Source organism: Trachinotus anak, unplaced genomic scaffold (assembly GCF_046630095.1).
Source record: "Trachinotus anak isolate AG129_WGS33_773 ecotype Australia unplaced genomic scaffold, CSIRO_AGI_Tana_v1 ptg000003l, whole genome shotgun sequence".
In the NCBI taxonomy this organism is placed as follows: Eukaryota; Metazoa; Chordata; class Actinopteri; order Carangiformes; family Carangidae; genus Trachinotus; species Trachinotus anak.
In genome coordinates this window covers 16,703,672-16,728,664 of record NW_027273854.1, presented here as the reverse complement: position 1 = coordinate 16,728,664, position 24,993 = coordinate 16,703,672, and the positions used below count along the sequence as shown (strand labels likewise).

Genomic DNA, 24,993 nt, shown 5'->3' with positions numbered 1-24,993 from the left:
TGCAGAGCGAGGGGGCGGAGCTCAGTATGTTGATTGACGTCGTTAAAGGTCAATCACAGGAGAGCCTGCCAAGCGGTGAGCCAATCACAAGCCGAGGCTTCAGGTGTCGCGTTGTCGTCAGGACTGTTTTGATGCAGTTGGCAAAAAACGTTAGAAGGGACGTTTAGCTGTATAAACATCACCAGAAGCGTGAATATCTGACTGCCTTTTCAGGAGCCGATGAGTATACAAGGAAACTCCAAATACTTTGCTTCCACAAATGTTCGCGTTTGTTTAAATGCTAGCATTGCATGTCACTGTTTTTAGCCCTAGCCAGCTGGCAAGGCGTGAATTCCGCAAACCCAAGAAACCAATGTCAAGAATGCGTTAGCTAGCCATCATGATATTTTGATACTGTCCGTCGGTGTTATTAACTATGAACATTACTCCGTCAAGTCTAGCGCTTTTATTGTCGTTTTCCTCTGGGCCATACAGATAAAAAAAAAACCTAGAAGCTGCTTTTTAAACACTTCCAGGTCGGGACGAGGCGAAATGGACGCCACAGCCCCATCACCCCAGACAGCTGTCTAGCGGTGACACCAGAAACTCGAGTCCGCCACATCTGGGCCTCGCACTACCGCAAGAAGCCAAACCGTGGCTGTCTTTGTTTTCTATGACACACCAAATTTATGCCCAGCTAGATTCGGTGGAATCGCTCTTGGACGATCTCCCATATATGTTTTATCTGGGCCTGTTCTTTGTGAACGTCTTAATCCTCTACTATGCCTTTCTGATGGAATACATCGTCCTGAATGTGGGGATAGTATTTCTGCCTGAGGACATGGACCAGGCGCTGGTGGACCTCGGGGTGCTGTCCGACCCTGCCTCTGTCCCCTACGACACGGACACGGAGTTGGATGTGTTTGAGGGCTATCTTGAGTGACAAGGCGGTCCAGGAGAAAGAAAAAAAAAACATTTTAGGAGGAGGTGGTGATGATGCAGAGGTCCGGGGCGGGTTGGGCCAGCGTGAACACTCCCTGGTCAGTGATGTGGGGAAAAAATCCTTCCAATCGGATGCTGTTGTTGCCTTTCTGTCACACAGACACATCAGTGAAAAAGTAAGCAAAGCAAGAAGGAAAATGTGTTTTTTAAGACTTTTTTTCTGCTCTGTGCTAAGAATACGACGCTGAGATTAAAATGTTATTTACTAAACCCAGTGATTAACCTGCAGGGCAAACAGGTGATTTTAAACCCAATTTTATCCAGGAAGCTCAGCCATTTTTGTGTTATTTTGTGTACACCTGTATAAGCCTTTTTCAAAGCAACTTGCTTATGTGATTATCTGTAACACTTGTGTGTCCATCTCTCCAGGCTGTCTCGGCTCAAAAGAAGGTAGCCTGAGGAAGAGATCCTGCACTGCCAGCCGCATGATGAGCGACTGTCTCATGGAAAGAGCACTCTGCGCTGGATCAGCTGTCAGTCAGTGTGTTGCCAATCTAATAGCATTTGACTCGGGTTTGACACCAGGGGTTCGCGCTGGCATCTGTGTCCTTCACTGAGGACACAATGAAAGATAAAAAGGAAGCACAATGTGCTGCAGGTGGAGAGAGACAGCTGTTCCCATGGAAGAAAACTGAATGTTATCAGAGGCATGGGGCATGTTTCAGGTCGTCTGCATTGCAGCCAGTTCAGAGACAGAAACCTGGCATTTTGGCACCCAACAGTTATCCAGACTGTGTAAGATCTGGTGACTGACTGCAGAAGAAAATGAAAATGAAACACTTGCCACTGCAATCCCAGTGTGGTAAGACGTCTCAGAAGAACTGGCAAAGTGCAGGAAAATAATGTGCACTGTAGCTCTGTTGCAAACTTAATCACTCACAGAACAATTTGTTTTAACTTTTACATTTTCAGAATGCAGAATGCATTGCTGCTTTGCAGGCTCACTCATCCCTGGGGCGTTATTTGAAATGTGTCTTTTGAGGCCATCCATATCGTATGTGTGCTTCAGGGATGTACACACTCTCAGGAGCACAGTCAGGAACTCTAGGTGCACTAGCGAGACAAAACACTGACACTGGACACAGGCTGTGAAACTCTAGGATACAGGAGAGCCCTAAACTCTTCAAGCTCTCCTATAAATCAGGAACATCATACTGCACTTGTGACGCTCTTCACTGTAATGCAGAAAGTTTTAAAGTATGTCTTCTGTAAACTCATGTCACAATAGATAATAAGGGTCATGTGCAAATGTAGTTTTACACAAAACAATTAACAGTGATAGATTAGTTATGACAACGGGCCAAACGTGCCAAAATTATATCAGTATGACTAATGTCGAAGGCTGAAACCTCATATGAAAGAGAACCTCAAAAAATATTTAACATGTTCATCCTCTGTTCGTTGCATACATGTTTGTTTTTATCATTCTACAAATGTGTGTTAGACACATAGACAAGACTCAACGCATGATACTGGTTGTGTTGGTTTTTTTGTTGTTGTCAAAATTCTGTTTTATTGCACTTTCTGCTGCTTACTTTGTTATGAATTTAGAATTCAGTCCATGCAATGTGTATTCTTGGCAGCAATAATAAACTGGATTCAAGCAATGGGGCAATTAAATGGTTACACGAATGACGCCATACATAGAATCAGGTAATTATTCCGTCCATATGTTAAATGTGGTTGTGGATAGGTGGACAAAGCCACCTCATGTCAGTGATGCTTGTAAAAGGAGAGTTCCCTTGATTTCCAAGCTATTTGTAAGCCTTGAAAGTTCTGTACATACTGTTGGTCTGTGTAAAGCACTTACAGCCCAGCTAACTAACTGAGCATTAATTTTTAGAGGCAATACAGAGGAACCAGTATTTTCTCACAGCATATAACTCTTTACCAGAATAATAATAATAATAATAATAATAATAATCACATTGTGGTTGTTGTCCACCAAACCACCAAAGCTGTAGAGATGAAAACTATTTCAGATTATTTGGACATGCATGTTTCATACTCTAAATAAGGATTAGTCCACAATTTCATTGCCTGACTATCAGTGTTTTGAACATTTCACTCCACCAGACAACCTTTCACAAACATGACCCTGCTTTAACTTTACACAGTGCATCTGCTCAGATGTCATTCGAACAACACTTTGCCAACTCAGCTCAAATGCCACACTAAACATAGCCAGGCGATCTGCCGCTGCCACAATGTGCAATGAATTCGAAAGAAAAAGCCATGCTGAAATTCGAGAACAGGGATGTTAAAAAAAATAGAAAAATAAAAATCAAACACATGGTTGACAGTACAGTTAGACTATGCAGTACTTTTTTCCCCTTCTGAATTCTCATTCCATGCAAGACTGTTTTCCCAAGAGTATGTTCAACCAATATGGATTACTGATGGCTGATAACCAAATTCCTTCTTCTTTTTGGATTAAGGCTAACATTAAGCAGTATTTTATGATACATGTACAATGTTTGAATTTGACTGTGTAAATCAGTATGTCCACAATTCTATTTTTGGCAAGATAGAAAAACTGAAACAACATTAAGACCACATGATGCTAAAGCTCAGGATACTAATGTTCTTTAAATATGAAAATGAAAATACATTTGTATGGAATCTGATCAGATAGTCAGAATCAGGTAAGGGCTTTCAGTAGATTAACAGTGAGTGATTAATAAAAACTTGAGAAAGTACGTGATCAATCCGCATCATGCTGGAAACAGATGATGTTAACAGGCCAATATCTTCTTTTTTTTTTTTTACTCAAGCTTAATGTAAGTTGGGTAGTTCAAAAGTCACTCCCTGTACTGGGAAATCAGTAGCAAGTGAAGCTGTTAAATTGGGAGGATTCTTGTTTTGTCTGAAATCTGTGGAGGTGAAAGACTGTATCATTTCCCACGCATAATACAGCGTTGGCCAGGCTCCGGTGAACCCTCTGCTCACAGCATCTTAATTCATTAAAAACTGGATGATGACTGTGACAGATGAGAAGGCCTTTGCTTGGTTTGTGGGGTGTCGTCGTCATCATCATCATTGTTATCATCACCATACAACCTTTACCCAGTGCTTGTGTCCTCCCTCCACATCTGCTTCCTTGCAGACATGCACATGCTGTAATAAGCTATGGATCGTAACAGAGTTTTATTTTCCAATGTGTCTATTTAATAAACTTTGAACGAATGCCAGCTCCCTGCCTCTGTGTTTAACTGTCGTTTTAGATGTACGTTTGTAGATAATCCTGCATTGGATGAATGCATATGAAATGGATATGTTCATCTCAGGCTGCTTATCAGCGGCCATGTGCTTTCCTGGTGTCATGTTAACCTTTTGTCCAGAAGAGGGCAGCATAGCACCAGCAGAACTATCTGCTGACACTTCATACAACCGTGAAGTGCACAATGACGGACCAAGACATTATACTTTTTCACACATTGTATTTTTTTCACACATGGTAAAATACAGAAAAAATGAATCAAAGGGTTTAGTCTTTGTATTTATGGAAATTTAACTATGATGCCATTTTTTTAAATATTCTTTATTTTTACTATTAATATTAGCAATGTAATTGAAATTCCATTGTTAGGGGGTTTATATAAACAAGTGAAGTGCATCAAATGAAGACTGGAGGGCGCACCTTCACTGGTTATCTAGAAATTTGCTGCTGCTTGTGTTCTTCCCTCTAAAAACAATTATGCAACTGCAAAAGAAAAACTTTGCTAGAGTCAGCTAGATTCGCAATGGTGTCACAACAATGATGTGGTTGACGAAATGCAAAAGTGAAATCTTCAGAGTGCAGCAACATCTTGAAAACAAACACAAACCAAATTAGCCACATCAGACTGAATCGCCATTTTGGTCCACTTTATTCCTTCATTCATTTGAACTGATCAAATCAGATGTGAGTGTTGGTTCAGTGCTCTGGAGGAAATGTCTAAACTCATGGGAGACACCTGTTATTCTCTGATGTTTGAGCTCTTGAGTGATTTGACACTTAGCCTATTTTAGTTTACTTTTACTTTTAAAAGGGCACTCTAGTGTTTTAGTATTGTGGGGGGGGGGGGGGGGGGGGGGGGGTCCTACATTGCTCATAATGCAACTCAACAGTCTCCCTGTCTGGTAAATATCCGTGTCTTTCAAACTCTGTGCCAATTAGTTTGTAACACAGGCTGAAAATTGTCGTCTCCAAACTTAAATTAAACGTTGCTTTCTGTGCCACATAAGACATTATAGAACTGTTTCCACACAGTCATTATCACACTCTGCGATGAGTAATATGCAAAATCCATGGTGTACCCCTTAAAGGGTAATGTAAATCTCAAGAGACAGCAGAGTAAGGAACACTACAAGTAATAACCAAATATTTATGTTGTCAGTACAATTTTCAGTTTCTCCCCCTATTTTACATCAAACATTTTATATCAAAAATAGGAAAAGTCTGCACTAACAAAATGGCTTAAAGCAAATCAAGTAATGAAAATCAACTATGAAGAGCTAAAGAGTAAAGAGTTAAAGGTCAGTTGCCATTAAAATAGAGAACAGAAACCTGTTGGGAAGGAAGTGAAAAGATGTTAATAAACAAGTGAAATGATCAGTGAAAGAACATACAGAAGTCATATGACTGGTGACAACATGACACTTTTTATTTATGCAATTGTGTCAGAGAACTGTTAGCCTATCCAAAATTTACACTCACAGAAAGCATCTAAACAAATATATCTTTATTTCCACAAAAACCCAAACACAAAAAATACAGGATATCATTTAGGCAAAGACGTCAGACTAAAAAAAAAAATCTATAACTGTTAATATAAAAAAATAGACATCATCATAGTGCAAATGTGCTTCTAGAACTTGTGCTAGCATAACCACACACCCATACACTGTGTTCACTACAGTACTGTGTGTTGCTGGAGGATTAATTATTTATAGCAATCAATGAAATCTTAAAAAGACCATAATAAGAGAAACCTTTGATTAAAGCAGCAAATAACTCCTTCTCATGCTCTCTCTTTGTTCCTGCTATCAGCTCTTAAGCATTCCTGCTTTAGAAAATGTATTGTGTAGTGTAAACATGGATGCATTAAATGCATGATTAAAAGTTCATAGCCTTGTAGTAAAGAGGTTTCATATTGCTCTAATGCCACAGGATCCGGCTGTCCTGCTGCTGAAGACGCTCAAACACTCCGTATGGAATACACTGGTTCCACATCCTGAGATGAGATGAGAGGAAAGAGGAAGCAAGGTGAGAAAGAATTATTTTGGACAAAGATAAAAATATAAGATTAAGTAAAATGACACAAAAGAGAAGAAATGAGATAATACTTTAGTTTTTGGTTTGGTAGTGGAGCAATGAAACATCTTGCCTAAAAAAAAAAAACGGACACAAGGCAAGGGACACAACAATGATCACAAGCTCACACAGTTCTCTCACCTTAAAGTCTTTATCTTTTCACAGTTTCTCAGACTGGCTCCAAGGCTCTGGGCTCCAACATCTGTCAGCTTGTTATACATCACACTGTCAAGCAGAAGAAAACAAGTTTAGATTCTAATGGTCTCTTCTGATATCCCTACTGATCTCTGCTAAATTCTTTCTGAACATCTACTTGCATCTAATCATATTTTTACAGGTCCTCTTTTAATGTCACCATGTGCGCTGAACATCTGATGAAACTTGAAACATAAAAAATACAACCATCATATGTCTATATGTCTAAATGTGATATAAATAGACTTACTCCAGTTCAGTGAGAGAAGCCATGTGTGGTAGGACAGCTGCTAAACTCTCTGCTCCTTCATCAGAAATCACATTACTGTAGAGACTGGAAAAAACAGAGGGTGGGGGAGGGAAGTGAAATTCTGTGGGTTTACAGTATGTGTCAATGTGGTTATTTTAGTTTAAGTGTAGTGTGTGTGTGTGTGTGTGTGTGTGTGTGTGTGTGTTTACATTATTCACCTTATACAGTGCAGTTTGGGCAGATCCCTCAGCGTGGCTACCAGTCTCTTCACCCCATGGTCTCCAATACAATTCTGTGACAGACTAGAAACCAGACGGAGAGCATAAACTTACACACATACATTAAGATCTTACTATATTAAAAGCTAGGCGATTTTGTATTGTGAGATCAAATATAGTGTTTGTTATTTAATCACCCCAGCCAGGGAGTAGATTAACAATAGGATGAGAAAGGGGTCAAGAAGTTGTACTAACTTGAGAATCTCCAGGGAACACAGTGAGGCTAAAGCATCAGCCAGTTTCTCTGCACCTCTGTCCCCTATCTTGCAGTTCTCTAGACTGAAAGAAGAGAGAGAGCAAATGACAGTAGAAGCAAACACTGTAAACGCTGTATCTGAGAGAGAACTTGAAGTGAGGGTGTGTATACTTACTCCAGGTGCTGTAGGTTCTGTAGACCTGGTAGGATATCCCAAAGTTTGGGAAGAGCCAGGGGACCTTTCTCTGGACCAAGCCTATTGGGACACATGATCATCATCATCATCATCATCATCATCATCATCGTCATCAATTAAAATGATCATCAATTCAAATGCCATGTCTTACTCAAACTCAAGCTTGTATAGCTCTTTGACAGCTGGTACGCCTTCTGCCAGGATGGAATCTGATTGCAGCTGCCTGCAACTACAAGTAAACACAATGCACACGTTAACGACCAGACATATATTTTTACAAAGTATACTGGATGTATTTGTGTGTGTGTGTGTGTGTGTGTGTGTGTGTGTGTGTATTCGTGGCATATTACCTGTCCGAGAGCCTCTTGTGCATATGTATGTTCACCAGCTTTACCAGGTGCTCTACATGGCAGACCTGTGTGGCTTTCAGAGGGTGGATATTCAGCTTTGACACTGCCCCTCGTAGGAGCCCCTCCTCACCATTCTGCTCTAGCTGCTCCCACAGGGTGATAACATCAGCAATGCATGCCCTAGGGGGACACCCAAAGGTTCAGTTTTAAAGGGTCTGACATTCAGATCAATATTGATGAAGGAATAAATGGACAAAAAATGCAGGGCTTGTTTGAGCAAATCAGGGCATTTAATATACAATCAATAATGTTTATTAAGCCTACCCCTGCTACGCCTGTTAAGCTTTCCATTGTTGTGTAGCTCTCTAGTGTAACAACCATAGCAGATTTACCATTCAAAAGTCTCACAAAAGCAAGCTTCTCATTTCTTGCTAGCAACCATTAATTTTGCAAGTTGAAATGATAACTGTTGCTGGCAAATTTTAGTAGCTGTTGCTAGCTTGTTCATTATGGTGATATTAGCCTCTTGAACACGATGAAAACTCTGTCTCCAGCTGACAGATATGATGTTCCTTATTAGGATTGTTATGCAATAATTGGACAATGGATGTTTTGGGGGAGGGGGTCTAGAGAACGTCAAGCAGCTTTTTGAGATGTGGACTGTAATATGTACCTGTATGTGTTGATGCTGTTGAGCCCCACGAGTGGTCTCAGTCCAGAAACCTGTATCCCAGAATCCTCAAGATCCAAGGAGAAACTTCTCCCTTCATTTCCCCCCCTTTCAAGAACATTCTGCACAGTGAACACATCTGGTGGGTTGAGTGGAACTCCATGAAATGTCAGGACGTCTGAAAGATTCGCTGCCAGGTGAGTGACCAATCGTGTGCTGCCACTGCCTCTGCTACCATTACCGTGTGTGAAACTTGCTTCATAAACATAATGACATGCCTCCAGGACCTGGGCAGGACTCAGGTCACTGTGAGAAAGACCCTCAAGGTGTTTTGTTACTAAAGCCTGCTTGTTGACCACCATATCTCTGAGGGATGTCTCTGTATTTGAGTGAAGCCTTAGCAGCTCTGTTCTGTTGTGGAACAGGAGGCCAACTGTAAATCGCTGAGTGAGCTCAAGCTCCTCCCTTTGAGGTCGCCGACGTCCCTTTGGGCCAGACTGGAAAGGGAGGGTCTGGAGGAAGGCTCGGTCTGATACAGTCCTGGGAAACAGAAAATGAAAGTGGGTCAGGGAAATTCAAACTGGCTTGAATACTCAATGTGAAAGAAAGAAGAGGCTAGGAGTGGAAAGGGATACACTCTTTCATTTTTAATCTAATAAGGGACATAAGGGATATTATGCCAATTTAAAAGTAAGTTTATTCACTTCTCCACCAAGCTCTTCAGTACAATTTTCTTTTTATCCCTGTTATTTTATTTTAATATTTTAATGAAAACTATTTTTGTCTGATAAATTTTACCTTGACAAAGACAGATGGACACCTGCCAAGTAACTCTGAAGGAAAGGGTTGGCCCACGACACAATGTGATCCTCATCGGCGTCAAAGTTTTCAATGTCCTTCCTACTTCTGTTTCCCTTCCTGTCTCCTTTCTCTCCTCCTCTGACTTTTTCTTTATCCTGTCTTTCTCCTTCCTCCCCCTCACCACTTGAGACATCCAGCTTCATCCCTAGGGGGTGAGAAAGGAAGAGCCTTGTCCTGAGGCTAAAAGCCTTAAGTTTGGCAGATAAGGTCCGTCCTGTAGGAAGGTTGGATGAGTTGGCTTTGACCCCCTCCCAGGCCAAAGCACTCAGTTGGGACAGCAACTCTCTCTCCTCTGTTCTATCTACCTCCCCTTCAACACTCTTCATCCCCTCTCCATCCACTTCATTTTCCTCTGTCTCTCGCTCTTTTGCCCTCCTTGCTCTTTGGGGACGAGAGCAAGTGCGAAACTGTGCTCTGGACTTTGGCTGAGTAATTTTGTGACAACTTTTTGTTTGATTATTATTTGAGATTTGGGTCTGGATTTCTTCTTCAGATTGCAAAGATCTTTGTGTTGGATCTTCAGCCTGTGAGTGTGTGCCCCTGCTGTCCTTTTCCATTTTCAAACGAATCACTTGATGGCAGAGCCCAGTTAAAGTTCTTGGTAGGACCTCCAAACTTTTGGACTGTTCCAAAACAAAGCACACCAACCGACATAGTGCAGGGTTCCAGCAGAGGAGATGTAGATAGCTGCAGTTTTTTAAGCAGTCCAAAGCAGATGCTCTGAGGGCAGGATCAGTGAAATACTGGGACAAATATGTCTCCACATCTGTGGGAGTAAAGCCACATATCTCCAGAAAGCTGTCTGCCCTCCGCAGAAGCTGGCTAGCAGTGCCTCTTGGCCGTGTAGCAAGCAGTAGAGTGCATCCTGGAAGAAGGACCCTCTGAAGGATGGCAGAGTATAACTGTCTTACTGTGTAGGTCTGTGCTTTACTGTCTTTCTGCAACGATGTTATCAAGTCTTTTTCTTGAGTCTGGAGTAGACTTTCATACTCCCGCAACTCATCAAACCCATCAAAAATGATGAGCACACGCTTAGGGGCTGCAAGGATTTGAGCGTAAACTGCTTCAGGGTCCATGCAGGATGGGGCAAAGGAGGAGAGGTTTAATAGAAGGGTCTGAAGGCTATAGGTTGGCTTGGTTAGAGTGAGTGCTTTGCCATCTAATAAGAAGACAAAGTCAAACTGTGGGATGCAGTCTCTAGACCAGTCAAGACACAGCTTCTTGATCAAGGTGGTTTTTCCCATGCCCGCATTGCCAAGTAGCAATATGTAGCGTTTGGATTTATCTCCATTTGAGCCTTCGAAGATCTGAGGAAAAAGATTAACATAAAGGTACTAGTGAGTTGCTGCCAGAGATAGATTTCAGCAATGCTTTTACTGATTTTGTGAGTCATATAAAGAGATCAATTCATGGTATCAAATTTAGCTGTGTTCAAAAAGCACATCACTAAACGGCAACAATAACAACTTTTCTTATCTAACTGTGAGCTATCCAATAAAGTTGATACTCTTACCTGACTCTGCCCAATCAAGCTTTTTTGCCGATCTGTATCTCCCATGATGATTAACTCTTTGTCCAGGCATTTGTTTGAACTTTTTCCAGAGCGAAGAATCTCTCTCTGGCTCACTTGCATATCTACGTAATGAGAGGTTAGGTTAAGACTCTCCTCCATAACCTGGCAAGTTTGACTCCTGTGGGCTTTGACTTCCTGAATGTAGTCCTGGACAACCTCTGAAAAAGAAACACAACACAGCAAATTTGTACTGTAATTTGTTTAGACCAAAGAAAAGGAATGGCTTTAAAGCATGTGAAAACTTACGTGGAATATCAAGGACAGTGGGAGACTGAGGAAGAGGTGATTCTTTACACGGGGGCATCTCTGAAATGCACAAGATGTGATACTTATAACATGGCAGTAACTTTGTGAACACAGAGGAAGAAATTAAATATTTACTCATACACACCATTACTGGGGGAGAGAGGTGAGTTACAAAGAGGAGGCATGGCTTTACTAGCACTGTCTGACAGAGATCCTGGTGGCGATGAACTCATTTGGACTGGGGCTACTGCACCGTCCACTACAAGCACAAGAGAAGAAAGAATGCAGCATGTTGGTAGAGAGTGGTTGTCATGTTGCTGCTTAAAAGGCAGAACTAAAACAGTAAATGCAGTATAAACATTCTCTTAAGAAGTTTTTACTCACCTGGGGAGGGTGGTTGTACTTGCCGTTTGCAGGGAGGTGAGGCGGCAGGTACTGTGTTAGAAATAGGGGATAGAGTGTGTACAGTTGATATAGTATATGTGCAATAAATAGCTATTCATGGAGGGCAAGGTATGGCAAGATAATGTGTATAGCATACAATTAAGTACTTTTGCAGAGGAGACAGTACATAATAAAAGAGTAATTCATCATATAAATATGCTAAAACATAACATGCTAAAATGTGCTGCTTTAAAGGTTGGTAAGAGCACAGTGGCCTCTATAATTCTTAAATGGAAGAAGTTTGGAACAACCAGGACTCTTCTTAGATCTGGCCAACCAAACTGAGTAATCAGGGGAGAAGGGCCTTGGTAAGAGAGGTGACCAAGAACCCGAAGGTCACTCTGGCTGAGCTCCAGAGATCCTTTGTAGAGATGGAGAAACTTCCAGAAGGACAATCGTCACTGCAGCACTACACTGATCTGGGCTTAATGACAGAGTGGCCAGACTGAAGCCTCTCCTCAGTGAAAGTTTGCAAAAAAGCACCTAAGACTCTTAGACTATGAAAAACAAGATTCTCTTATCTGATGAAACCAAGCTTGAACAGTTTGGTCTCAATTCTAAGCATCATGTCTGGTCCTTTTCCACAGCCAGAGGTGGCTGGATGGAGTGGACTGTCTTTTAGCAAACAAAACATCCAGGGAGAAGGCAGAGCCATAATATCCTAACTGAAGCTGCTGGCCCGACGGCGCACGCAAACCGCAGCAATGAAAATGGGGGAGTAGCTCACCCGGTAGCCCCCGTAGAGCGCATACCATGCTCAGGCTCAGTCCTTTCCGCAGCGGCTCGAGGTGGTTTGATGCATGTCTCCCCATCTCCCTCCCCCCAACTTTCCTGTCTCTCTCCTATTTCAGCTATTTTGAGTCTAGCGGTCAAAATGGCCACTTAGGCATGGAATTCGCGCACTTCTATTGTTAAGGCAATTAAGTTTTCAATTCCTATACACAATCAGTACCTCTTAGACACAATGTCAACCTAAACTGAACACTATGAGCTTCACAAACAGGATTTTTTGGCAGTTGTATTGGTGTGAATTGAGTAGGTGTACCTAAAAAACTGGTATATGTCAATATTTAACTCACCTAATAATGGAAACAGGAGTGGAAGACCAATAACTGGAGGAGAGAACCTCAGAGTTTGAACATATCCTGGACGATCTGGGATGATAAACTGAATGGGGTGTTGGAGGTGAAGGATTCTTTGTGGAGTGCTGGTAATGCCCGCTGTCTCTGCAGCACTTGGCTCTGATCCTGTGTCAGTGCCTGACAAAACCAGCAGAGACAACATTGTTATCATTCCCTAAAGAAGTTTTTTTTTTAACTTTGACCTTATCAAAATAGGAAGTTAAAACAAGAAAAAAAGTTTGTAGTTTGGTTTCCCAGGAAATAACAGTCTTCAAATTTGTCGACATTAAGACTTGAAAATGTTTGTAGAGCATAAATTTCAACTTAAGTGTACTTTATATTCAGAGTATATCATTTATCTTCATTAAGCAAAGTGTTGAACTTTTCATTGCTCTGCTCAGTTATTGACAGTAGTGAACTGATTAAGCTGCATTTATGAGAGCATGATAATAACTATGAACACCTTGTCTGGAATGACTATCTGTCTTAGTCTGAAAAATAAGAACTAAATTGGATATTTAAAAAGCACCAAATTAATCAAACTGAGGAAGAAGTTAGGTGAGGTCATCGCCCCATTTTTGTTCATTGACGTGACCTCTCATTTGACAACATTAAACATCCTGGTTCTTGATCTGCATTCCAGTGCCATACAGGAAACAAGTCAAGCAAGGCCAGCCAACATCTAGTAGTAGTGTGTGTGGTTTTTTCCTGTCTGTAAAATGGCACTTTATTTATACAGTGACCTCTCATGCACTGTAGTGCATGAGAGGTGCACAGATGTTTTGCTCTGATTAAAACACTACTTTAGCCACTACTTTAATACTACTTAGCATTTCACTGTGCACTGTAGTAGCTATTCAGTTGATATTCAGTGCTTCATTGAGTAACATATTACTTTAAAAACTTATTTTACCAACATGACCAGTTTCAAGCCTGATAGGTAGAACCTGTCTCGTTCTTTTCTACCAGCCCCCTAATGACGGTAACTTGAATTACCCCCTGTAGATTTTCTCCTCTGAGGCAGATTATTTTTTTATAATGCCAAATTAAATGCTTGAAAAATGTCTGTTCTTCTAAGGGCTTCATCAAGTTACAGCAGGTGTGATGGACACTTACTCTGAGTGACAGCTGGCTCATCTTGTGCCTCTTTCCTTTGTGGTTTATCTGCAAAAGTTGAAGTACAAACATTACAACATAGCTCCTTGCTAACCTCACACGAAGACAGTCACAAAAAAACCCTGGACCATTATACTTTAATCAAAGACGCGATAATTGGTCCTTTGGGCCACTGCAATAACCATCCTATGGTTCCATGCTATTGTTTTTTTTTACCATGTATCTTATTGGAAAGTATTGTGGCAAGGATGATACCGTTGTGCTAGCAAGTCGTGGATCCTTAACTACAAATCATGTTAGCATTGTAGCATTTTTGCTGACCCTTTGAATGCATGCTGTGTTTTTTATGCATTTTTCCTACTGTTCCAGGCAGCCACTCATTCTATAATCCTTTCCTACAATACGAAAATCAACTATGAGACTCTTGAACCTTCTAAGAAACATTAATGTAGACTTGATGATTCACTGTGATGAGATACACTATTGCTACACAGTTTCAACAGTCTACCAAATGATTATTAAAACATACTGATACCATGCCAAATGCAGTCACATTTCTAAGTTTGCATAATGGCGAGCTGTGTTGTCATTTGATTTGTAGTTAATGGGCTAAAACATGCAAAACCACATGATCGTGTAAACAGTTTACAGCTCCACTGGAATGCTTATCTGTTGTGTAACATAGAAATGAATAATACCCAAAACAAATAAAGTATGGCTGTCATCCAAAACATAATTGTCATGGGCTAATTTTTTAGGTTAAGCAAATACGTGGACTCTGCTCTGAAATAATATAACCAACTATAAAAATGAGATGTCATACAATAAAAATGAAGAAACATTAGCCATCTGATACATTGGTGGCCAATAGGATATTGCAGGTTGTATATTTCACAGTGACCCACATTTTAAGCGTAAATACAAAAAAATAAAAAATAAAAAAACAGCAATCCAAACAGCCTGGATAAGTCACCTGCAGGTCTTCGCTTTTTTGGTTTGGATGGTGTGTTCTCATCAGTGCACTGCTGTGACCGGGTAGACCTGGGGATCGTTGCAGCTGCAATCCCAAAATGAAGTTTTATATGAGAAAGGGTTGTTTTCAAAAAACTGAGCAGACAATGAGCTGCAGTTGGTAGGTTCTAGTAAGCGACTGGTTATATACCTTGCTTTCTTTTTCTCCTGCGGTTTGTTTTGCTTGTTAGTTTGTTCCTCTGTCTCTGCTGGTGGCTGTCTGCATGGGCCAGCTCTGTTGGCACAACAACATCACCTAAAATGCATGAAAGAGGAAGTAAAAGAGTCAATGAAGCAGCTAGCAGACACAGTAACCAGAAAAGATTGTTATTCTCATGGTTGGCAGTGCTGAAAATCATCGTAGTGAAGCATTTTCTATAAACGTCTTTTTTTCGAAAAAGGAAGTGGGACATGGGGTAAAACCTAGGGTAACTGTGCCATCAATCATCACTGAAAAAAATGTTTGTCTGCCCTTCTTTTTTAATTCCTAATTGTTTGGGGTCTCATGGGTTTTTTTTCTTCTGACCCCTACAGGAGCCCAAAGTCATTTTGTGCACTGTGATTTTTTTTTACCTCTGAAACATGTAATCAAGTCTCATGGAGGCAATCATAAGCAATTTGCATGCAATAAGGACTAGATAGCAGCTTATCGTGATGAATTCTTGATCTGTTTGTGGTCATTTTAGCTTCAAATACAATTTGTTGACAAAATGGACTGAAATTAAAGGACGATCTCTACAACGATAAAGTGTTCCTGCTTTTTCCTGGAGAGCAACCCAGTGAATAACTGTGCTACTTGTGGCTGAATGTAAAGACACAGCAATAACCTTGGTGTGGGAAATGTTTGCACAGTTGGCAGTGTGACATCCCATTCCTATTGCAGAAGTAGCTTCAACACCTTTTGGGAATCTCATTTCATGAACATCATATGATTGAAAAAGGTGTGTGACCTAATAAAACTTCTTGATTTACAGTTTTCATGGTATGCATTTTTTATCTACCCATGATTAACATGTTTGGACCTTTTCTTTTACTGCTTTAGTATCATTTATTGTCTGTCATGCATAAATAGCTGTGAAATGAATTGAAGAGATTCTTACTGAAGCTGTTGGATTCCTCGCCATTATTCAACCATGCATCGCCAAAGAGCACATCTGTGTCTAGGTTAGAAAGTACATGAAGGGAATTAAACAATAGATCACCTTGGCATTCACACTTGAATATGTGACTTTGTGTGTGTAAGTCACCTAATAGACCATTACTAAGTGTTATTCCATACTGTATTTGAGTAAGAATGTGAGTGTCAAAATTCTAAAGTGTGTGTTCAGGTTTTGTTTGCAACTTACCGATTACTGGTATGTAATCATCTTGAATGTATTCAGATAAATCTGAAAAGCAATTCATCGGCATTATCAGACCAAATGTTGGCAACAGCTTTTTTTATCAGTCTGTCAGCTAATCACCCATCCAAATTTCACAAACCTTTGGACCTGCATGTTTTTTCTTACTGGTGCTGCTTTCCTAAATACAGCATTTGTCTCAATTATAAAAGTTTTGTGTGGTAGTAGACAAGATTTTCATGTCAAAAATCCCACCATTTCATCAGCATAAATAAAGACAAGAGGCTGCAACACTGTTGAAGGTGCAAGTCTTCATCCAGCCCAGATCTCAGACCTACTTTTCAGTGCCCATGTGTTTTTCCTTTATCTAGTTAAGATCTTGAATCTTACTTCTTTATATACAATTATATTGTTCACAAATTAACAAATTTAGATTTGAAATGCTATTTTTTTATTCAAATTGTTGCGATTTCTGTTGTTGAGCCTGGTAAAATAAGTAATGTTAGCCCAATTAAATTTCCCTTAATGTGATATCAGTATATATTATATTGACTTGCAGTCAAATAATGATAATCTTGAAATTTGTATCATTTAGAAGGCTAATGGGATAAATGAGATCATCTTCATATTACAGACACATCACCAAAGAGGTGATGTATTTGTGTTGTTCCAGTAGATAAATGAACCAAACTAAAGTAGCTTTTCATCCAATCAGTGTGTTTATTCATGTAGAACCATTCTATAGAGCTTCCTTCTACAGTCCATTTAATTCAAATTCAATACTAACCTGGTAGATCTCCAAGGTCTAAGGTGGTAAATGATTCCTGATCTACTTCAAGCATCTTGGAGCCTGATAACACAGACAGAGAATGAAAAAAGTTTAGTGAAAAAATGAATATATATATATATATATATATATATATATATATATATATATATATATATATAACATTGAGTAGTACTGCTGATTTGTGTCACTTAGCCAAACTCATCTGAAGATTTGGCATTGTCACTGCCACCGAAAGATACAAAGCATGAGAAGATAAACATTTGAAGAAAAGGTAATTGTCTCAATCACATCCTAGTCCTAGGCAAAATGTGTTAATATTGATTCAGGATCACTGTGCTCCACAGAATCAAAATCTTCTCACAACCTCACCTCTCACAACTCTCCCTACCCAAATATAAATGAATACCTGGCAGCAATGTGTGTGTGGGTTTGTGTGTGTGTGTGTGTGTGGTTTTGGTTTATGCCTGCGAGGTGGATATGAAGTTCTTCATTAGGGGTCCAAGCCCGCGGTGGGCTTGGGGACGCGTATGCGAGGCAATGCGCCTCACAGTACCAGTGAGGGTGGGAACCCTATTGTAATTGTTCAGATTTTTATTATTCTCCTTCTTCTCTTTTTTTGTTTTTATTTACCAGTTACAATACACTTCCCATTACAGTGACAAGTGGAGCTCTGACGCAGGCATGCCTCCCGACACTTGCCTCTTGCGTATCGTGCTGTGGGCCTGACTTTGTTGGACCCCACGGGGCACGAGGGACAACCTGCATGGGAGGCTTGGACCCCGTTCAACTGCTTGCACTTCTAGTTTTGTCCTTGTATTTTCCATCTCATTATTGTTACATTTTCTATACATGTAACTTGTTGCAGTATGGACATTTAAATTGCGTTATACAAATAAAATCGCCTTGCCTTGACTTACAAGAAGAAAATGGATTGTTTCAATAGCAACTCTTAAGTCATCACTTGGCTATTCACATGTTTGCTCAGAGAGCCAATCACAAAACAGGTATACATGTAAACTATTCTACAAAGGCCAGCTGTATATGACTACGATAATAACAATAACAAAGAGTTTGATTTGAATAAAATATCTAACACCTCCAGAGGCAATTAACATGTATACAGTGAATCCCTGCAGGGATGGTATTGGCCAGGTGATGAGCGGTGCCTGGTTTCCTCCAGACATGACGCTTGGCATTCAGGCCAAAGAGTTCAATCTTTGTCCAATCAACTGAATTGACCACAGGTGGACTCCAATCAAGTTGTAGAAACATCTGAAGGATGATCAGTGGAAACAGGAAGCACCTGAGCTCAATTTTGAGTGTCATGGCAAAGGCTGTGAATACTTATGTACATGCGATGTTTTTTGTTTTTTATTTTTAATATATTTGCAAAAATTTCAAACTAACTTTTTTCACTTTGTCATTATGGGGTACTGTGTGTAGAATTTTGAGGTAAAAAATCCATTTAATCCATTTTGGAATAAGGCTGCAACAAGCGCTGTGATTACTTTCAGGATACGCTGTAACTATGGGAAACTGGCCAAAATGAAACTAAAAAGAAAACCAAACTTGAGGGAGGAAAGCCTGCATCAAATAATATATACTAAGGGAATTTCATCATTGATGATCACCTAAATACAGAAAGATGTATGGAAAGAGATCCACTAACATCAATGCCAAATTTATTTTTGTGGTTTATACCCCTGAGGAATGGGGAAAAAACATGCTGTGACATCCTTTCAAAAGTATGTTCAGAGATTCAGATCTAGAGTTTACAACAAAGCCAAAGCTCTGTTATACAGTCTTTCCAAAACATATGTCAGGTGTGTGTGCTTGCCTCTGTTTTTATGCTGTAGCTATCCAGGGAGCACGAAGACCAAGCAGGGAAGGAAGCACAGAGGACACGCACTGAGGATAGGGGAGGGTGTGTAAGGACGAAGGGAGTAACCATGGAAAAACAATTGTTCTCTCTGTTCAGTGTTGAGACCCAGAGAAAATGAAAAAAGAAAGAAAGAAAGAAAGAAAGAAAGAAAGAAAGAAAGAAAGAAAGAAAAAAGAAAGGAAGAAAGACATTTTGCTCATTAAAAACTCATTGCTTCGGCTAAAAGTAGACTCCTACCTCCTACCTACAAAAGTTTCCTAGTAAACAACTCACACTCATGTGGCCTCTCATTGCGCTCATAGACTGGCCGTGGCTCATTATAACTCAGTGGTTAGCATTTTCACCAGTCAAGGCACGTTTTGAGGTATGTGCTTTTCACTCTGTAAACTGCAAACCTGCTCACAAAGTGCATACCTGGAAACCTCCACACTGGTTTCCCCTTGAATAACACATAACACCTTTTGACATCAAGCCAGACAGTTTTGGCTTCAGTTAGAGACTCCTCAGGTACACCAAAGGTTCACCTGTGATCACCGATTTCAGTGTCTAGTCAGCCTTAATGCTCTTTAGAACAATCAAGGCTAGCACCAACAAGCTTTCAAAACACTTGTTCTGATGAGTTATTACCTTGCAATAAAATACTAAATGGTCCAGGGACCTAATTCCGCTAGAAAAAGGAAGCTGGGTGGTTTCTGCAATTGGCAGATAACTGACTTTTGTATTTCAAGCTCAGTGAAAAATGAACCTAGAAAAATGTGCTCCTGATCTTGTTCAGTGAACTTAATCTTGTCAGGTGGCATGTGAGGTGTTAAACAAGCACTATATGGGGAGTACCCGGATTTTACAGCCAACTTCTCGCACTGCTTGGGGGTCATTTTATCTCGAGACGTAGAAGTAGTGAACCATCCAGTCTCATATGGTTCAGCAGAACCAGTTCTGATGAGATACAGTGTTGTGTTAAATGAATGTATGTCTGTCGGCTGCAGGGCTGGCATCTCTGCTATCCAGTGGGATACCACTCTAATGGCTCCACTTGATGAAAATTAAAAAAAAAATAGCTGCAGACATCTGGTCTCAAGTGAGGTCAGGGATGCAGGTGGCAGCGGCAGACTTCCTGTCCTGGTCATTGCAATAGCAGGTCTATGGTAGGATTATGGCAGCTGGCTGTGGTAAGCTCAGCGACTGCCTGCATGCAACCAACTGTAATGTGGATCCCTTCTATATGCAACCAGGCCAGACACACACACACACATCGCACACCCTGACTTGATTAAACACAGCAGCACTCCTTCCAACAGCCATAACACACACCCAACGCATCAACTGTGAACTTTCAGCTCAGATCCATTGCTCATTGTTTATGTAACAATCAATAAACCTTCATTCTGTACTTTACATTTCAAATTTCTAAAATCTTTTTCCTGTTTCACCCAGCGTATCGTCCTGTTGTGCGGGGTAAGGGTAAAGATTGGACAACAGGTGCTTATGCTATTTTAATCCATTTCAAGAGAAACAACACCGGCTTGACGCTTGACAACACACTGCAGCAAAAGTCTCAGCTATGAGGAACTTGCCGAGTTAAATAGGCTACAACACCTTGCATCCTGCCAAATAAGAACAACTTCACCAGAAAAAACAAGCACCCATGACCACATACAACACCACACATGGCCAGCAAGAAAAAACTGCAAGTAAACAAAGAAAAGCCTTAAATATTGTTAAATCCTCATCATCTAGGAGGAGTGAAACTCCTTGTTTCTGCACACATGCCCACGCACATCCATGCAGGCCAAAGTAGTGATTTTAAGAACTTCACGACTTTTCTTTTAGCTCCTTGGACGACCCTCCAAATACCCTGTTTCCATTAACTTCACTGGCAACCACACAATTACTCATGCAACAGTTCACAGAGGGGGCGCATGTTGGTGGAGAGGCCCACATGGAAGCCATATTATGCACAACACAATGGAGTTTACCCGCTTTATAGTTAAAAGACACAAAGAAACCAAACTGATAGGCCTATATAATATATATATATATATATATATATATATATATATATATATATATATATATATATATATATATATATATATATATATATATATATATATATATATATATTGGCATAATTAAGTTTATTATTTATTATTAAGACAGAAAAATATGCGGTAGCCAAATGCATCTTTAAACCCTATTTTTGTTTATGCTCATCGCATAATGATGAAAGTCATAGTTAAAGCCTAAAAACCTTCACCTGGCGCATAATTAAATAGCAATTTCAAATAATCACAAATTGACTCATATAAATCGAGCAAATGTGGTTGAATGGGGAAATCCCGACGTGCGTTCATAGCCATGCTGCGCACTTTGGATAAATGCGCCCGAGCTGCCCCCTCAGAGCCGGGATAACATTTACCTGCCTCTCTGGATGATGCCGCGGTCCGCTGAACTCCTGCTGTATATTCCCTGTGCGGTGAACTCCCCGCGCTCTCCCCTGCGCTTTATCCTCAGATGGCCTATACCTCTACTCGGTGCGCGCAACCTGCTGTCTAATAGACTATTTTACTTTCACTTTGCCAAACTCCGGAGACGCCAAGCCGAGGGGGGCTTGGCTTTTCAGAGATAAGGGGGGTAAATACAGTAATCTGTGTCTGGAACAAGCTTATTAACTTTTAATGCTTTAAGTGATCACTTGAAGCAAGAGGATGTAACTACCAGAACAAAACTTAAACACATCTTCACACCATCACATCGCCCACAGGCACAAAATAGTTGAGCTGCTGAGGGTAAGGGTGTGAATGTGAGTTTTTAGGCGAACACCGGGCCAAATCTGCACTCTCAGACTGCTGCTAGGCATTAATCTCTCCTCTCCTTAAATCCCTGTCTACTCTGGCTTCTGGAATCTTTCCATGGACCTCTCCAGGACTGTCAAGCAGTTATATGTCATTAACATGTCTCTTATAATAAGGTTACAGTTTGTTGCCTCAGTTTTTTGGTATGGACATGCTCAAATGTTATAGTTTTGAATTTTGGCACATATTGCTTGAAATCTGCTCAGGAGCCCTTGACTCTCTGTGAAACCATAAATCACCGATGACAAACAACATCAGAACAGCCATGACCTCTGGGTAGGGACAAGGAAACACGGGGAGTTTTGGTAACAGGTTGGAAAGTACCGGCGTTACCTGTTCATCAGTGCCAGTCTGATAAAACCCTCGGCTTGTGCCATGTTGCCAGCCACACATTACAGCACACACACTCATGCCATTCATACCAATTTCTCCTGATTAGATCACACTGAACAAGAGATTTTTTTTTTAGAGACAATGAGTGTACATGCACGTAAAGCATGTACAGGCACATATAAACACACACACACACACACACACACACACACACACACACACACACACACACACACACACATACACACATAGTTAATACTGGGAAATACTAAAACCGGACTTGGGGGTAAATGCGACAACTCTTAGCAAAATGCTAGCAGATAAACACCGAATTCGGACAGGAAAAACAGAGACCAGAATAGGTCACACCCAAATGTGGTGTATAAAAGGAAAACGCCACCCTTGTAATAGAGTGCAATAATATCCACAGAGCTCAACATTACTTGGAACCAAACATTACCATCCTCTGCCAAAACTTTGTGTATGTATACTGAAAGCAGGTTCCCACCATGGCTCTGTAGAGTCTGTGAACCTAAACCTGCTGTTCTGAGCGGTCCTCAAAACAGTTCCCTCTTTAAGATGTTTTAGAATGCTCTTTATTTCCTGATCACTGCCTGGTACAGACAGTACAGTGTAGTATACAGAGACCATGTGGCTTTAGAAAATGTTAGCTTTAGAGAAAATGGCATATTAGTTTTGGTAACAACTCAAAATGAAACTGAAAGTGCTCCTTAACTGCCAAACCCGTCTCTGGCACTGACCTAAACAAAAGGAGCAGACTAGGTGACTAATGCTGAAAAACAAAACATTTCTCAGACAAGTGATGGAGCTTAACTTTTATTTAGAGATTTATGGAAAGCACCTAGAAAACTTCTGTCAGCACTATGGTGATGCACATGAAAGCACATGAAATCAAAGCTTTGACAGTATTTGTGTAATCCCGGACGTTTCATGTGAATGGGATGTTACAGAGGTAAATAGGGTGTAGACAACAGACAAACATAAATTATCAATATATAATATACATAGTGTTAGTTATGAGTGTAAACTTACCCCAGTGTGGATCCACTCTCTCCTCATCCTCTTCATTCTCATGGAAGTCTGTTATGCTATCACTACTGCTATAAGCAGTCCTGAAAATATTTTCCAAGTTGTCTAGAAGACCTAATGCCATGCTACGATCTGTTTTTGAGTGAAGTGAGTCATCTTGTGCATTAGTATGAGGATCTTTTGGAGTAAAAGGTGACAGTAAACCTGCCACATCTGTAAATCCAGCGTCTGTGCTGTATTGTGTGTGTCCTGTCTGACACATCAGGTCATCTGTTGTGTCTGTTGTCCCATCAGCTGCCCAGGAGACACCGAGATGGCCCTCCAGACAGGTGTCTGTGATGTTGTTGTTTGTGTCTGTTGCTGTGCAGGCCTCAACTGGTGAAGCATTCCCTGCGGCTCCATAGATGTTGAAGTGATCCGTGTTCAATCCAGTGGTCGCCACGCTGTCGAATGGAGGGAGACAGAGGCCTTTTAGTGAATCAGCGACTCCTTCTGTATCCAGTGTGAAGCTTGTGTCTGTATCCTCTGCCTCTGTAAACTTAAAGCTGTCAGTGTACAAATCCAGTGTCCTGCAAGCTAGTGTGAGCTCTGTTTCCTCCTCCATATTCAAATCAGAGCATAATGCCTCACAGTCTGGCGCTGTGCTTTCACTTGTTGCACAGCCAGTAGTCATACAAGGAACCAGAGGCAGTAACATCCTCTGTCCTCTGTCCCAGTGCTGCCATAGAGGGACAGCTATCCTCCTAGCAGCCTCCTCTACTCTCTCTAACCACTCCTTCTCATCCTCCAAATTCCCCTCATCAATTCTTTCACTATCACTTATTGGCTTCTGCATTGATTCTGCCCTTCTCAGCAATTCTGTGATTTCCCCATTGAATCTGAAACTGTATTGATCATCACATGTGATGGCAGATTCCCTCGAGTTTGATGACCCACATTTCCACACCTGGCTGAGGTGACCTCGGTGGGTGGTGGGCCCCCCAGAATGAATCTGATCAGATCCAGCCTCCCATGGTGGTTTGCTGTGAACAGACCCTGTTGCGATCCCCTCGATAAGTCGATGCAGAGTCAAGCTCTTGCAGTATGCCTCTGAGATGATCCGCTCCTCGACCAAACCCTCCAGCAGAGCTTGGATCTCAGCAGGACAGGCCCAGGTCAGAGCCAGCCGCACTCCGTCCAGAACCTCCTCGAACTGGGCCATGAAGATGACAGTGTCTGCTCCCGGGTCATTGAGGCCTGGCAAAAGAGACGGCTACTTGTAGAGATAAGTGAGTTTTACTTGTTTTTTTAAAGGGACACAGAATGACTCTACTCTGGAGGCGTTCACATTAATGGAAGGAGGTGTTTGTGTGGCTGGAGGGGAGGTCTGTTTGAAGACTTGTTTAATTTTTTTGTGTGTGGAAAGTGGTAGAGACTTTAATTCCTGGAGGCAGTGATATCATTATTATTAAGAAGTGAACTGACGTGCCCACACATGGAGAACCAGAAACGGGAGACAGGCTTTCAGTTTCACATTCTCATCAGCAAAAAATCACTTCAGCTCTTTAGACGGCACTTTTCATTTCCATTAATTTTGCCAAATGGTATCTAATTTTTGATTATTTTAATTGACAAAAAACATACACACATCATTGAGTCCAGTATCACACACACACAGACACGCACACAAACACACAGCTTCATAGTATACAAAGCCATTTGTTTGTAAATTGTTATTCCATTGTTTACAATACTTCTACACAAAAAGTCTCACTAAATCACCAGAGCTTCTGATAAAATCAGGTATGATGAATTATTGTTTTCAAGGATTTAGCAACTTTGTGTAAGAGAATATACCAACGGAAGAAATACATTTTTTCATCTTTGTTCACTCATCCATTCTATTTGGGTTAGTCACGCTTTAACATTTTCCCATGCTTTGTTTGCAAGCATGAGTGTACCACAATTGTTCACAAATAA

General features: G+C 40.8%; 2 protein-coding genes across 3 annotated transcripts; one reads left to right on the top strand and one right to left on the bottom strand.

The window, feature by feature from the left end:
• Positions 1-130: 130 nt before the first annotated feature.
• dexi (Dexi homolog (mouse)) lies at positions 131-4,172 on the top strand. Its single transcript, XM_071474152.1, has 2 exons — positions 131-1,097; positions 1,351-4,172. Exon 1 carries the CDS (start codon positions 653-655, stop codon positions 920-922), a length of 270 nt encoding a protein of 89 aa, XP_071330253.1. The 5' UTR covers positions 131-652; the 3' UTR covers positions 923-1,097; positions 1,351-4,172.
• Positions 4,173-5,597: 1,425 nt separating this feature from the next.
• On the bottom strand, positions 5,598-24,291 carry ciita (class II, major histocompatibility complex, transactivator). Of its 2 annotated transcripts, none has more exons than XM_071474147.1 (22): positions 21,216-21,351; positions 16,912-16,974; positions 16,131-16,172; positions 15,885-15,944; positions 14,936-15,040; positions 14,747-14,830; positions 13,774-13,821; positions 12,616-12,795; positions 11,477-11,527; positions 11,238-11,351; positions 11,093-11,152; positions 10,787-11,004; positions 9,211-10,580; positions 8,416-8,952; positions 7,743-7,922; positions 7,544-7,621; positions 7,372-7,452; positions 7,196-7,279; positions 6,941-7,024; positions 6,723-6,806; positions 6,419-6,502; positions 5,598-6,197 (listed from the first exon to the last, which is right to left on the bottom strand). In XM_071474147.1, the coding sequence occupies exons 2-22, from the start codon at positions 16,964-16,966 to the stop codon at positions 6,122-6,124; spliced, it is 3,675 nt and encodes a 1,224-aa protein (XP_071330248.1). In that variant the 5' UTR covers positions 16,967-16,974; positions 21,216-21,351; the 3' UTR covers positions 5,598-6,121. The 2 variants fall into 2 exon arrangements, with proteins under 2 accessions (XP_071330248.1, XP_071330247.1); XM_071474146.1 differs by lacking the exon at positions 21,216-21,351 and adding an exon at positions 23,038-24,291 and having other exon boundaries at positions 5,970-6,197.
• Positions 24,292-24,993: the final 702 nt, after the last annotated feature.

Coding starts and splice junctions, on each gene's coding strand:
- dexi (XM_071474152.1), top strand. CDS start 653: ATGACACACCAAATTTATGCCCAGCTAGATTCGGTGGAATCGCTCTTG.
- ciita (XM_071474146.1), bottom strand. CDS start 24,235: ATGGCCCAGTTCGAGGAGGTTCTGGACGGAGTGCGGCTGGCTCTGACC. Junction 7,923..8,415: donor AACAGCATCAACACATACAG/GTACATATTACA, acceptor GTGTCCCCCTAG/GGCATGCATTGCTGATGTTA. Junction 7,280..7,371: donor CAGAACCTACAGCACCTGGA/GTAAGTATACAC, acceptor CTCTTCTTTCAG/TCTAGAGAACTGCAAGATAG.